The sequence below is a fragment of the Perna viridis genome, chromosome 13 (genome assembly GCF_037379345.1).
Source record: "Perna viridis isolate PV_CMFRI_1.1 ecotype Kerala chromosome 13, ASM3737934v1, whole genome shotgun sequence".
NCBI classification, from domain to species: domain Eukaryota; kingdom Metazoa; phylum Mollusca; class Bivalvia; order Mytilida; family Mytilidae; genus Perna; species Perna viridis.
In genome coordinates, this window is record NC_142457.1 from 3,762,942 (window position 1) to 3,778,522 (window position 15,581).

Genomic DNA, 15,581 nt, shown 5'->3' on the forward strand with positions numbered 1-15,581 from the left:
AGAATGATTAAACATGAAGAGACCTTGAAAATTTTAACCTGAACAAGACACTAACTAAACTTCTAAAATCTTGATTTAAAGCCACTATGAAAGTACACCACAGGCAAGCATGTTAACAGTTGTACCATTTCTAGTTTGTGAAAAACAATTAAATGTATTAAGGAAACAATTCTGAGGACAAATTTCTCAACAGATAGGGGGTCATGTTACATAGAAATATACTTCCATACATAGCTTCAGGAATGTTTACATTTAATTACAGTACTTTCTCTTTTGAACATGATACCGTAGGAGTAGATTTCAAGTCTTAACAAGGGTAAGACTATCATCAACTTGTTTATAGCAGAGAGGTAAGCCAATAAATAATAGAAGATCATCATTAATCATGTGTTATGTCTAATTCTATCTAATCAGGTGGAAATTTTAGCCTTGACTTCAATTATTTATTTTTTGTTTAAACTTTGTTTAATGGACAAATGACAATTGATGAAGTGGTTTGCAAGGATCCTTGAAAATTATGAAAACTATCAACACATGCAAGGGTTCTCATGTTAATGAACTCACTGGTGTCAATTTCTAATCATTTCATAATAAAGAAAAAAAAAACCAACCCTCAGAATAAACCACCAGCCTAAGAGCAACTTTATATAAAATTTGGGCTATTAAGACTATGATTTCGTCTTGTAAAAGATCCTCTAATAATATAATTTAATGACATGGTTGTTGCATGCTGTATTTAGATTTAATTTTTAATTATGAAAAGTGTTCACCAAGTTATAGGGTTTGTAAGTCTTATTTTAGAATTCCTTTAGTTTCATTTACCTGAATTTATGATGTATAACATATTGAAATCCGATCTTTGTTTAATTGTTTACTTCCTGGATCTTGAAACACTGCAATAATATTCCAATGCATGTGACTCTGTTATTTCATGAAAATAGATCCCAGGTTATCATTTAAATGAATGAAAATTTGTAATTTACAGTGTTAAGTACAGTATTAAAATCAAAACATTTTTCTGACAAGTTCTGAGTAAAAAAACCCATACCAATGGCAAATATCTATTTCTTCACGATAAAAGTGTCAAGAAAAGCAAAAATTAGTAGATTTTGCATTGTAATACTGCATTTCTAGATCCTGGAAGTAAACAATAAAATGCTGATCAGTCTTTGGTTTTCAATAGTTCTATATCCGAAAATGAAAGTAGAACAAGAAAACCCTATTAGCACAATCTGATTTGCACAGCAGATGACCTCCCATCAGTATTATTAAACAAGATATACATTGGTTCTGAGGTCAAAGGTTAAAATTTTAGGAGGATTCCATCCTCTATTTAATCAGTCTATCTATGTCTTTTTTTTATTTATTATACTCTGCAGATAAAATCTCTCAGAACTGGTATATATTACTTCTTCACAAATTCACAAAAATATGATAAATACACATGTATATTAAATAAACTGACTTGGGACAATGAAAAGTCTTTATTATATTGTTAAGAGCTAGGCTACCTCTAATTGAAATTGACAAACATATATCTAATCAAAGTTTGGTAAGCCATAGAAATTATGCTACTTGCATTCAATCACAAGGAACTACTGAAATAATGCTAAATGTCCTGAGTACCTGAACCAATCTTGCAACTATCATCAATCATAGATCAGCTTCAGATCCATCATTGATCCATCACACCAATCCATAAATCCAGAGATCAGCTTCAGACCCATCATTGATCCATCAAATCAATCCATAAATCCAGAGATCAGCTTCAGATCTGTCATTGATCCACCACACCAATCCATAAATCCAGAGATCAGCTTTAGATCCGTCATTGATCCATCACACCAATCCATAAATCCAGAGATCAGCTTCAGATCCGTCACTGATCCATCACACCAATCCATAAATCCAGAGATCATCTTCAGATCCGTCATTGATCCATCAAATCAATCCATAAATCCAGAGATCAGCTTCAGATCTGTCATTGATCCATCACACCAATCCATAAATCCAGGGATCAGCTTTAGATCCGTCATTGATCCATCACACCAATCCATAAATCCAGAGATCAGCTTCAAATCTGTCATTGATCCATCACATCAATCCATAAATCCAGAGATCAGCTTCAGATCCGTCACTGATCCATCAAATCAATCCATAAATCCAGAGATCAGCTTCAGATCCGTCATTGATCCATCACACCAATCCATAAATCCAGAGATCAGCTTCAGATCTGTCATTGATCCATCACACCAATCCATAAATCCAGAGATCAGCTTCAGATCCGTCATTGATCCATCACACCAATCCATAAATCCAGGGATCAGCTTTAGATCCGTCATTGATCCATCACACCAATCCATAAATCCAGAGATCAGCTTCAAATCTGTCATTGATCCATCACATCAATCCATAAATCCAGAGATCAGCTTCAGATCCGTCACTGATCCATCAAATCAATCCATAAATCCAGAGATCAGCTTCAGATCCGTCATTGATCCATCACACCAATCCATAAATCCAGAGATCAGCTTCAGATCTGTCATTGATCCATCACACCAATCCATAAATCCAGAGATCAGCTTCAGATCCGTCATTGATCCATCACACCAATCCATAAATCCAGGGATCAGCTTTAGATCCGTCATTGATCCATCACACCAATCCATAAATCCAGAGATCAGCTTCAAATCTGTCATTGATCCATCACATCAATCCATAAATCCAGAGATCAGCTTCAGATTCGTCACTGATCCATCAAATCAATCCATAAATCCAGAGATCAGCTTCAGATCTGTCACTGATCCATCACACCAATCCATAAATCCAGAGATCAGCTTCAGATCCGTCAGTGATCCATCACACCAATCCATAAATCCAGAGATCAGCTTCAGATCCGTCATTGATCCATCACACCAATCCATAAATCCAGAGATCAGCTTCAGATCCGTCATTGATCCATCATATCAATCCATTAATCCAGTAAATACTTCTTTTACACCAGGTGATGGATGATCAGTCCAGGTGATGGATGATCAGTTCATTATTTTAAATATGAATTGTTTTTTTTAAGTCACTAATATTGTTAGCCACTTCTTGCAATTGCAATTTCAGTATTTTACATTTGCATATGATTTGCATAATTATATATTACTACACCACATTATGCTGCTGATAAGTGCCATAAAACCATCAATTCTAGCTCCATATAAGATAAAAATATACCTCTTAATTATCATACACGTGTTCTACATGTAATTTTTGCCTTTATAAGACATTTAATTAATATTTTACAGTTTACATTAAAAGATGAAATGATCGATTAGCATTGAACTTAATGTAATATCACTCAGTGTCTGTTTCAGACACAGGGGGCTCGTTACAATTGACTATATAGGTCATTGCCAGTTGTTTAATCTGGTTTCTAATCTGGTTCCCTCATCAATATCAAAAGCGACCCAAAGAATTCTAAAAATTGGAGATAAACTTGTGGAACGAAAATTTTATCCGCACTTCCTGGTAACCAGTTGTTTTGATTGAGAAACAATTGGGTCATCATTGTTAAAAAAACAGTAATCACAACAAGGGAACCAAGACTCTAACGGAAGTCACCGATTTTACTTTATCGCATATGTGCCATTTTGGATTTTTAAAGCAAGCCAAAATCAACAATATAGATTATTTGACAATTAGCAACTTAGAATACTTCAGTTTTTATTTCATTCACAAACATTATATGATAGAGATTTATGCAAAAAATTTTAAAATTTGCCCACAGTTGGCCTCTATTCCTTTATGATTATATTCACTACTACCAATCTTAAGGGATGGATTGTAAATTATGAAAACACATTATTAGTCATGGTCTTTTAAAGGGGAGCTAACCAAGACAAAATGGAGGTGACCTTGATGTGTTTAGTGAGATTGAACACATTTACTTACCAAATTATATACTGCAAGAAGAAATGCCTCTACCCCACCACAACTCTACAAAAAAAATTAAATAACAAACTAAAATCTTCAGTTTATACAGATTGAAGTGGAATATTTATTTTTCCTTAAAACAAGTGACAATTCCTAAGCTTGTGTTCATTTGAAAATAAGATAATAGACTTAGCCTATAAGGGATGGAGACAAAAAAGTGGTATGTGGTATAAGGGCATCATAAAGAATTATATTATTCCATCCATTATTTATAGTCACTGTATGATCATATTCAAGTTTCCAATTCTTCAATAATTGTTTATGATATGCTATCCAGATCAATCTCTAATACTAAGCAAATGATGAACCACTACTTAGTCTATTCTGCCTGCGTTTGTTCTTTTTTTTCTTCCTTTACTAATGTATGATCCTTATTTACATACCTGGTACTTATAATTTGACACAATAACATGCTATTTAATCACCACTAGTATATTAATGTCGCAATGGAAGAGGGAGGTTTAGCGCGCTGTTTAACCTAGATTTAACCCACCATTTCATTTGAAGTGCCTGTTCCAAGTCAGGACCATTACTGAACCAGCTGTTTCAGTGGTGTTATATCTATTGTGCCAGATTTACTTTGGTCTTGCCTTGATTATGGATGGATTAGTGTTCAGTAATTTTGTTGTTACCCTTATTCTAAATATGACTTTCTATGCTTAATGAAGAGGATTTCACTAAGTTGAAAAATTTGTGTCTAGTCCCTTTGTTGTTAGATGAACAATAATATATGATTTATATTAAATATCACAGAAGAAGTTTTTAGTGAGGATAGAATAAAAGTCTTTTATTATATAGATAGCAGTGTTTTTTATCGAATGTTCCCAGTGTAATAAATTTATATAATTCACACTATCAACAAATGAAATATATTCGGTAATTTCACTTTTTCACGCCAAAACCTCACAACCAGAATTTAAAATTCATGTTTAAAATGTTGATAAATTATGAAGAACATCTATATAATAAATAGGATAATCAAGTACTTAATGTGAATAACCAAAATATGATCACTCGTGCCAAGAACGCTGGAGAATTTAACTCGTGCACAGAACAAGTTCCAAACACTTGTTCAATCTAGGCGTTCTTTTACTTATTCACTCTTTCCAATTAATTATCCTAATAATATTCTGCTGAAAGAGGCCAAAAATTTACAATATTCAATAGCTAACATCTCACGAGCCCTGATCTTCTAAATAACATAAATGAATACTGTAATTCCATACTATATTTTTTTGTTAAATTGTAAAAGAAAAATCTGAGTCTGTCTATCAGGAATAAATTACAATATACTTGTGTAATTACACCATATTTATATGTGATAATTAACATCTTGCTAGATTTACAAAGGTCATAGATCGGCTACGGGGATAATAAAAAATAACACATTTACCAAAAAGGTGCTAATCATTGGCAGGTGTAGGGTATTATATACCAGTCTACTTTGTCACGATTTGATATCACTGGCTGAAATTATGAAACTTGATAAAATACCATATTATATTTTCTAGGATTGGCCAGGCTTGGTTTATACAATGTTCACAGAAATCATGATGTTGTACATTAATAAGAACACATAGTGTACCTTAAACATTATATAATTCCAATTGTTTATGTAACATTTAATTTGATTGGTCAACATCATGAAAATCAAAAAGTTTTAATGCGTATTAATGCCTTCAGAGACAAAATAGTGCCATCAACACTGATACCAAACAAGAGGCTCCCAGGAGCCTGAATTGCTCACCTCGTTAAAATTTGTCTTTCAAGGGTAATAAATTTAACAAAGAGATGTCCAACAATTTTGACTCAAGAAGACTTTGGTAGGACTTATCATAAGGATGATTTCAGCAACTGAAAATTTCTTTCTATCTATTATAGGTTTCAAGATATTGGCTGAAACTGTAAAAAAAAAAGTAATTTTTCACCTTTCAAGGCCAATAACTCTGACAACTTTGATCCCTGAAGACTTTTGAAGGCCTTATAATAAGGATCATTTCAGCAATTGAAAGAGTTTGGCTAAACCTAACGGTTTTGAAATATATGTGAAAAACTACTGTATGACCCCTTTGTTCTATTTTTAGTAATGGCGGCCATGTTTTTCAACGAATCAAATTCCCCATATCAGTTCTATGAAGGATATCCCAAGAAATATTCATACCAAGTTTGGTTTCAATTGGTCAAGTAGTGACAGTGAAGAAGATTTTTGAAAGAAATAACATTAAAAATAGCAAAAATCATTGAAAAAGGGCAATAACTCCAACATGGGTTAACAGATTAAAACCAAAACTTGACCAGAGATAGATCTCATCATGCTGAACACTTTTACCCAATCAAAAATAGCTGAAACTAACGGTTTTGGAGATATATTAAAAAATCTACTGTCTGACCCCTATGTTCTATTTTTAGTAACGGCGGCCATGTTTTTCAACAAATCAAAAATCCCCATACCAGTTCTATGCAGGATATCCCAACAAGCATTCATACTAAGTTTAGTTTCAATTGGTGAAGTAGTATCAGAGAAAAAGATTTTTGAAAGAAATAACATTAAAAATAGCAAAAATCGTTGAAAAAGGGCAGTAACTCCAACATGGGTTAACGGATTAAAACCAAAACTTGACCAGAGATAGATCTTATCATGCTGAACACTTTTACTTCATCAGAATTTAGCTAAACTAAACGGTTTTGGAGATATATTAAAAAATCTACTGTCTGACCCCTATGTTCTATTTTTAGTAACGGCGGCCATGTTTTCCAACGAATCAAAAATCCCCACATCAGTTTTATGCAGGATATCCCAGGAAACATTCATACCAAGTTTGGTTTCAATTGGTCAAGTAGTGTCAGAGAAAAAGATCTTTGAAAGAAATAACATTAAAAATAGCCAAAATTGATGAAAAAGGGCAATAACTCCAACATGGCTAAACAGATTAAAACCAAAACTTGACCAGAGATAGATCTTATCATGCTGAACACTTTAACCCAGTCAAAATTTAGCTCAACCTAGTGGTTTTGGAGATATATTCAAAAATCTACTGTCTGACCCCTATTTTCTATTTTTAGTAATGGCCGCCATGTTTTCAACAAAATCTAAAATCCCCACATCAATTCTATGCAGGATATCCCAAGGAACATTTATACCAAGTCTGGTTCTAATCAGTCAGGTAGTTTCAGAGGAGAAGAGTTTTGTATAATTGTTAACGATGACGACGGAAAACGACGGACGACGACGGACACCAAGTGATGGCAATAGCTCACATGGCCGTTGGCCAGGTGAGCTAAAAAGGTGAAAACATAGTTTTTGTAGCATAAAATTAGAATTATAACAAACCAAAATTGTTTTTACAGAATTTATTGATATGTAAACGTGACCAAATCACCTTCAGACTTTATTAAGTTTGTGATTCTGTCACATTTACACAGCAATATACTACTACAAAATTACATTCAATGTTTCAAGTCTAGGCAAGGGAGGGAGTTCAACAGATATTGAATGAGCTATGTTTTTAATACATTAAAAAGTGCTTAAAAATATTTTGTTTTAAGGTTATAAATCAGTGCATTTGTTACGGTTCACCATATCCATTCTTGTTTCTAATAATAGTGTATCATTCACAGAAAATGAAGGGATCTCCTATAAACCAAGTTAGTTTGTTTTCAGTGATGGATCCATAAACCTCCCCAAAAAAACCTAGGTTTCCAGTGTATTTAAAATCAACAATTTTGCATACAGGTGCCTGTGATCATCCCCTTAGATCCCCCTGTGGTAGCATAAAAATTCACATCACTTAAAGAAGAAAGGACTAATTTAAAAGACAAATACCATGCCAAAGGCCAAACCATGGACTTAGTCAAGGATTAATTCAAGGACTTAGCTAATGACCAAACCAGGAACTAAGCCAAGGATCAAACCAAGGACCAAGCCAAGGACTAAGCCAAGGACCAAACCAAGGACTAAACCAAGGACTTAGCTAATGACCAAACCAGGAACTAAGCCAAGGATCAAACCAAGGACCAAGCCATGGACTAAGCCAAGGACCAAACCAAGGACTAAGCCAAGGACCAAACCAAGGACTAAACCACGGACTAAGCCAAGGACCAAACCAAGGACCAAGCCATGGACTAAGCCAAGGACCAAACCAAGGACTAAGCCAAGGACCAAACCAAGGACTAAGCCAAGGACCAAACCAAGGACTAAACCACGGACTAAGCCAAGGACCAAACCATGGACTAAGCCAAGGACCAAACCAAGGACCAAGCCATGAACCAAACCAAGGACTAAACCACGGACTAAGCCAAGGACCAAACCAAGGACTAAACCAAGGACCAAACCAAGGACTAAACCAAGGACTAAACCAAGGACTAAGCTAATGACCAAACCAGGAACTAAGCCAAGGATCAAACCAAGGACTAAGCCAAGGACCAAACCAAGGACTAAGCCAAGGACCAAACCAAGGACTAAGCTAATGACCAAACCAAAAACTAAGCCAAGGATCAAACCAAGGACCAAGCCATGGACTAAGCCAAGGACCAAACCAAGGACTAAGCCAAGGACCAAACCAAGGACCAAACCACGGACTAAGCCAAGGACCAAACCAAGGACTAAACCAAGGACCAAACCAAGGACTAAGCCAAGGACCAAACAAAGGACTAAACCAAGGACTAAGCCAAAGACCAAACAAAGGACTAAACCAAGGACCAAACTAAAGACCAAGCCAATAATAACAATACAGGTAATAGCAGATATTATGAAAATCAACTGCCTCTCTTCTTATATTTCAAAACAAACATCAGAATTCAAAATGATTTCATCTGAGGTTGTAGTTACAGCATGGACAAATTCTGGCAGCTGCCTGCCAAGCCACTGTCTGTCCAATATACATCACCAAATCAATAATCATTTTTTTCCTCTGGAAAATCCAGATAAATGAGTAACTAAGACTAAACCAAAATCAGAGAGAATGAACTATTTGCATTAAGTAGAAGTGTAAAAAGCCTTTTGCTTTTAAAATAAGTTTTCATGTTTTTTGTGGTTCAGTCAAACAAAATGAACAAACACCAAATGAATAGTAAGCTAGAATGATCTGGTAACAGCCATGCTTTTTTTAAGCTGAGAACTGATAAATATCAACAGACCACAGAGATTTATATCCATAATTAAAATTCCCTGCACAACACTATGACCTGTTGCTTCCTGTGTGTTTCATATTATAATGTTTGTATTATGTGGATAATTTCTTTCTAAGAAAATTCAGTTTCCTGACTTATTTCTCACAAAACAAGCCCTCCTCTGTTAAAAACATGCAGTATATATTACATATAAAGGTCATGATATCAAGTCTTAAAATGTATTTATCATGGTTAAATAAGCAACTTAAAAAACAGGTTGACAATAGAATGTTTATGGTTTAATTTGGTTAGATGCAGTTACCAGGGTATCTAGAAAATTCAACTAGTAACAAGGAGTAACTATACTGGTGCCTGAATGATCTCAGGGTAGCATGCTTGCCTTGAGTGCAGGAGATCATAAATAGGATCTCCGACCCAGTCACACTAATGAATTTATAAAATTGGTAGTCACTGCTTCTCCGCGAAGCATGCAGTATATTTATGGGGATAGAGTGAAGACTGAATTGCAGGGAGTCAGAATAATGTGTCAGAGTGGGGTGGCATGCCCACCTGCAATCAAATGTTTCTGTGATGAGAATCCTTTTCACACTAGTACAAATTCTGTTTGATCATCCTGAAAGGCATGAAACATCTGCAATAGGACATTCATCTATAATCAATCAATCAATCAATCAATGTAACAAACAGTTGCACTATAATGTAGAAAATAGTTGTTTCTGCTTTTTTTAGTCCCATAATGATGAAATGACAAAGGAAAACAATAGGGAATATTGATCCATCAACAAGAAATCTCCTCTGAACAATCCTTCCCCAGACATACCAAATGAACAGGAAATTAAAGGGACAACTGATACATCATCTTCTACCTACCAAGACCTTTAAGACAGAGAATAACTGAATATTGCAATTTTATGACAGACATGATGATTTTGTCTTTCAAATTGTAAACATCTCAAATCTATAGAGTATATGTCTTGCCTGTGATCAGTAAACAAAGCAATGAATACCGTCACTATTCTTCTCTGTCAGAGATATGTTCAGTCTTTGCCAATACTTCATCACTATAAGAAGTTTTGACATGTAATAATAATTTAATTTGATTTGTAACAAGCTTTCTGATTGGCTGGTTCTCTTGGTACTATGATGCCATTAACATCAATTGGTCCATACTCCGCAATTCAAAAAATACCAAACAAAATGACATTTTGAATATGAACACTAGACAACCATCTGTTAGAAAATAAATTATAAGGAATAATTTTAATTTTTTAAAAGGTTCTACTCAATAACCAGGTTGGGCCAGTTTATAGGCTGCCAAAACCAGATTATTTCGTATAACCTGTTCAAAGATTAAAAACATTCCTTAAGCATTTTATTCTGTTAGACACATTATATATGTAGATAATGTTTCCTGTGTTTACATTAAGGACATGTGTACTTGGTTTTTGATGTTTCAGACTTGTCCTATTTTAGCCACTTCAGTATTTTTTGATATTTGGTTCAAAAGCATGATGTATAATAACTAATAGGGAGAGAGTGTCAGCAACATCCTATATATGTAGACGCTCTGAGTGAAAACTGAATGGCTCAAAATTGTCCTGTCAGAAGTGATGCAGTTCGAAAATGAAGTAAGGACTTCTAACACAGACACATCGGTTATGTCATAGAAGTCTTACCTAGTTTTGTTTGGTCAAAAATCACCCATAACAAAGTTGATCCTTCAGTACAAATAGGTCAGTCAATAATTGTCATTGAATCATACTAATAATCAGTAGATGAAGACATTTTAAAGACCTACCTTTTTCCCATTGATACTTAGTGAGGATAGATACACACATTCCAATGTAGGTATGAATTCTAGTGCAAACAGCTTTAACCCTTCAAGGTTAGATCTGTAAAACTCAAATAATTGGTGACAGACTGGGTCCAAAACCTGTAAAATAAACAAGAAATCAGTGAGCCATTGCTTTCAATCATGATATAAGGAAAATAAAGTAAGTCCTCAATTAACAGGAAGTTGTTGTTGAAACTTTCTGAAAAATAGATCCCTACACTAGTATACCTACAGGAAAAATGTGCTCAATTTTCAAGATTAGTAGTTGCTAAGAAAAATGCAACAGAAAAAAATGTTACAGACTGAAAAATACACAAGGGTTAAAACAATATACCCCTCTCCTTCTGAGCAGGGGTATAAAAAGAGAATCATGAGAAAAAAAAGAAATTAATTTCAGTTAACTGATTATCCACACTTGTTCAAAGCCTTACGATTACAAAATATTCCCAAAACATCAAGAAATCAAAGTGCTGTTAGCACTGGAGGTTTCTGATTCTTGTGAAAATAGTACTATATATTCAATATCAACAATAAGATGATTTAGAATAAAACTGTAATCAAAAAAATCAAAAATTTACATTTCACATATAATTTAGAACTTTTCTTTTTCTTCTTAAATGTTTTAACCAAAAGTTAATTTTCAATACTGATTTCAGAGATAAGCATACCTGTTAACCTTTGACACTGTCTCATATGGGAGATTTTTACATAAAAACAAATTTTCTATATAAAATAACTCATATTCATAATTTTAACAGAAAATATGGTAATTTAACCCTAAAACCCATCACAAATCTTATATATTTATGTGGGAGATTCTAATTTTTTTCCGAGATTTTGTGGGAGTTCCCCCTAATGTATGAATATGATCTGTAGATCAATAGTTTCATAGTTTCCAACTTCATTCACATTTACAAATTATGTTTCATTTCATTTTTTTTTACAAATTTTTAACTTCTCCAAAAACTGATTTGCAATTACAGTAAAAAATTCTACTTAAGAAAATAATTTCTAAGATGTATGTAAGATTTCAGAAAAAAATACATGCTTTTTATTAATTTGAATTTTCCCGCTAAATTTTACTAGGTTTAATGTACTGCCCTTCACTTCCTGTTTATCAATTATACAATATTGATAAAAGGATGAAGGATAAGTGTGTTAAATAGAACATGCTTAACACATTTCATGCTTCTAAACACAGTTTGCAAAAAAATAAATTTCTTTACAGCAAATTTTTTACTATACGTCTTTCAAGGCCAAAAAGAAGTCCCTCAAATCTTCATTTGACTTAGATCTTAACTTTATTTGAAGCAATGATAGAATATTATGAAGCTGAATAATTGCCTGAAACATATCTAATGATTTTATAAAGAGGTTTTAATTGATATAAAAGGAATTATACATGGACTACATTCTGTGTTCAGAAACAGTATGGCAGTTCCTGAGTAACCAGCCTTATATGTGAAAACTGCCACAAACCTGGTGAGGTTATTTCACATAACCTGTTCAATTAGATACATTCCTTAGCTAACTTTCACCTTTGATACTGACAAGGTGGAATATTTTGATGAAATAACTATTATTCAATTAAACTGTAATCAAAATTTTGCAGTTTTATTTATTTTAATGTACATTTAATTTTCTGGCTACTCATTGGTCCCACAAAAAATCTAGTACATTAAGTGCAACTACACACTATTGGTGCATGATACTGTTTTCATTCAAACCTGCAATAGAAGGTCTGATGACATCACAATCACTCCAAATGTTTTGACCAATATTTTGGAATGTCTTGTCATGGACCAGATATAGAATGTAATATATGCTAACAAGATCATAGAAAAATAGGTACAGATTACTGACAAACAGGTGTATGGAACTGTTAAGACATGATATACATGGTTCTTCCTACACTTCAGTGTATGTAATAAAATTGTCATACAATTACAACAAAGCAAAACAACAAAAGCAGGTAGTTTTATTAAGAAATAGACCTAAATGTAACATTATTTCAAAGAGACTTAAGTTATTGAGTGAACACCAGGAAATGTTTGTTTCAAGTCCCTTTTGACATTTGATATCTATTAAAGCTAGAACCCACAAAAATAATTCAATCCAAGCCCTCCATAGTACAGTATAATACAGTACAAATTGTTAAAGAGATCTAAGTAATATCAAAACACAAAAAAGGGGGGATAAAGATCCATACTCCCAAGTAATATCAAGAAACAAAAAGGAGGATAGAGATCCATATACTCCAGTAATATCAAGACACAAAAAGGAGGATAGAGATCCATACACTCCAGTAATATCAAGAAACAAAAAGGGGGATAGTGATCCATACACTCCAGTAATATCAATAAACCAAAAAGGGAGATAGAGATCCATACACTCAAGTACTATCAAGAAACAAAAGGGAGGATAGAGATCCATATACTAAAGTAATATCAAGACACAAAAAGGAGGATAGAGATCAAAACACTCCAGTAATATCAAGAAACAAAAAGGGGGATAGTGATCCATACACTCCAGTAATATCAATAAACCAAAAAGGGAGATAGAGATCCATACACTCAAGTACTATCAAGAAACAAAAAGGAGGATAGAGATCCATATACTAAAGTAATATCAAGACACAAAAAGGAGGATAGAGATCAAAACACTCCAGTAATATCAAGAAACAAAAAGGGGGATAGTGATCCATACACTCCAGTAATATCAATAAACCAAAAAGGGAGATAGAGATCCATACACTAAAGTACTATCAAGACACAAAAAGGAGGATAGAGATCCATATACTCCAGTAATATCAAGACACAAAAAGGAGGATAGAGATCCATACACTCCAGTAATATCAAGAAACAAAAAGGGGGATAGTGATCCATACACTCCAGTAATATCAATAAACCAAAAAGGGAGATAGAGATCCATACACTCAAGTACTATCAAGAAACAAAAAGGAGGATAGAGATCCATATACTCCAGTAATATCAAGACACAAAAAGGAGGATAGAGATCCATACACTCCAGTAATATCAAGAAACAAAAAGGGGGATAGTGATCCATACACTCCAGTAATATCAATAAACCAAAAAGGGAGATAGAGATCCATACACTCAAGTACTATCAAGAAACAAAAAGGAGGATAGAGATCCATATACTCCAGTAATATCAAGACACAAAAAGGAGGATAGAGATCCATACACTCCAGTAATATCAAGAAACAAAAAGGGGGATAGTGATCCATACACTCCAGTAATATCAATAAACCAAAAAGGGAGATAGAGATCCATACACTCAAGTACTATCAAGAAACACAAAGGAGGATAGAGATCCATATACTAAAGTAATATCAAGACACAAAAAGGAGGATAGAGATCAAAGCACTCCAGTAATATCAAGAAACAAAAAGGGGGATAGAGATCCCTACACTCCAGTAATATCAATAAACCAAAAAGGGAGATAGAGATCCATACACTCAAGTACTATCAAGAAACAAAAAGGAGGATAGAGATCCATATACTCCAGTAATATCAAGACACAAAAAGGAGGATAGAGATCCATACACTCCAGTAATATCAATAAACCAAAAAGGGAGATAGAGATCCATACACTCAAGTACTATCAAGAAACAAAAAGGAGGATAGAGATCCATATACTCCAGTAATATCAAGACACAAAAAGGAGGATAGAGATCCATACACTCCAGTAATATCAATGAACCAAAAAGGGAGATAGAGATCCATACACTCAAGTACTATCAAGAAACAAAAAGGAGGATAGAGATCCATATACTCCAGTAATATCAAGACACAAAAAGGGGGGATAGAGATCCATACACTCCAGTAATATCAATAAACCAAAAAGGGGGATAGAGATCCATACATTCCAGTAATATCAATAAACCAAAAAGAGGGATAGAGATCCATACACTCCAGTAATATCAAGACACAAAAAGGGGGATAGAGATCCGCACACTCCAGTAATATCAAGACACAAAAAGGTGGGATAGAGATCCATACACTCCAGTAATATCAATAAACCAAAAAGGGGGATAGAGATCCATACACTCTAGTAATATCAAGACACAAAAAGGGGTGATAGAGATCCATACATTCCAGTAATATCAAAACACAAAAAGGGGGATAGAGATCCATACACTAAAGTAATATCAGACACAAAAATGGGGGATAGAGATCCATACTCTCAAGTACTATCAAGACATAAAAAGGGGTGATTGAGATCCATACTCTCCAGTAAGATCAAAACTCAAAACTTAACTTTGTGGAGTCTTGTTTAGTCACAGGAGAGAATGTTTTTACGCCTGATTATCAGGCATAACAAACTGTTATCTTAGTGGGGAAGAAAGCTGTTATCTGAGGTATTAATGAACACATAAGAAAGTGAGTCAAAGACAGAAATTGCTGAATTTTCATTAAACAGGAAGTAGATGTTTAACAGTCCTGAAATTGGATCCCTTAATCCCACAATGTGTAATATGGCGAAAATTTCCAAATGATCCACCAATTCCTGTTGGTAAGTGTTTACCAAGGTTAACATTAAGTTGCACATGTTGTTGTGCTAGATATACCTCACTCATTCCTATTATGTCAACTGAGAAAATCCCACAATT

At 34.0% G+C, this 15,581-nt stretch overlaps 1 protein-coding gene across 3 annotated transcripts in view; it reads right to left on the reverse strand.

The window, feature by feature from the left end:
* The window catches only part of LOC148599283 (hyccin-like), an 85,934-nt gene that overhangs the window by 42,532 nt on the left and 27,821 nt on the right, over positions 1-15,581 (reverse strand). For all 3 annotated transcript variants that reach the window (XR_015917723.1, XM_088557429.1, XM_088557430.1), the window contains exons 4-5: positions 10,913-11,047; positions 3,943-3,987 (exon numbers count right to left, since the gene is read on the reverse strand). Coding sequence is in view for 2 of the 3 variants with exons in the window: in XM_088557429.1 (XP_088413555.1) it covers positions 3,943-3,987; positions 10,913-11,047 (180 nt within the window). In the remaining variant the exon portion in view is untranslated. The remainder of the gene's footprint in view (positions 1-3,942; positions 3,988-10,912; positions 11,048-15,581) is intronic.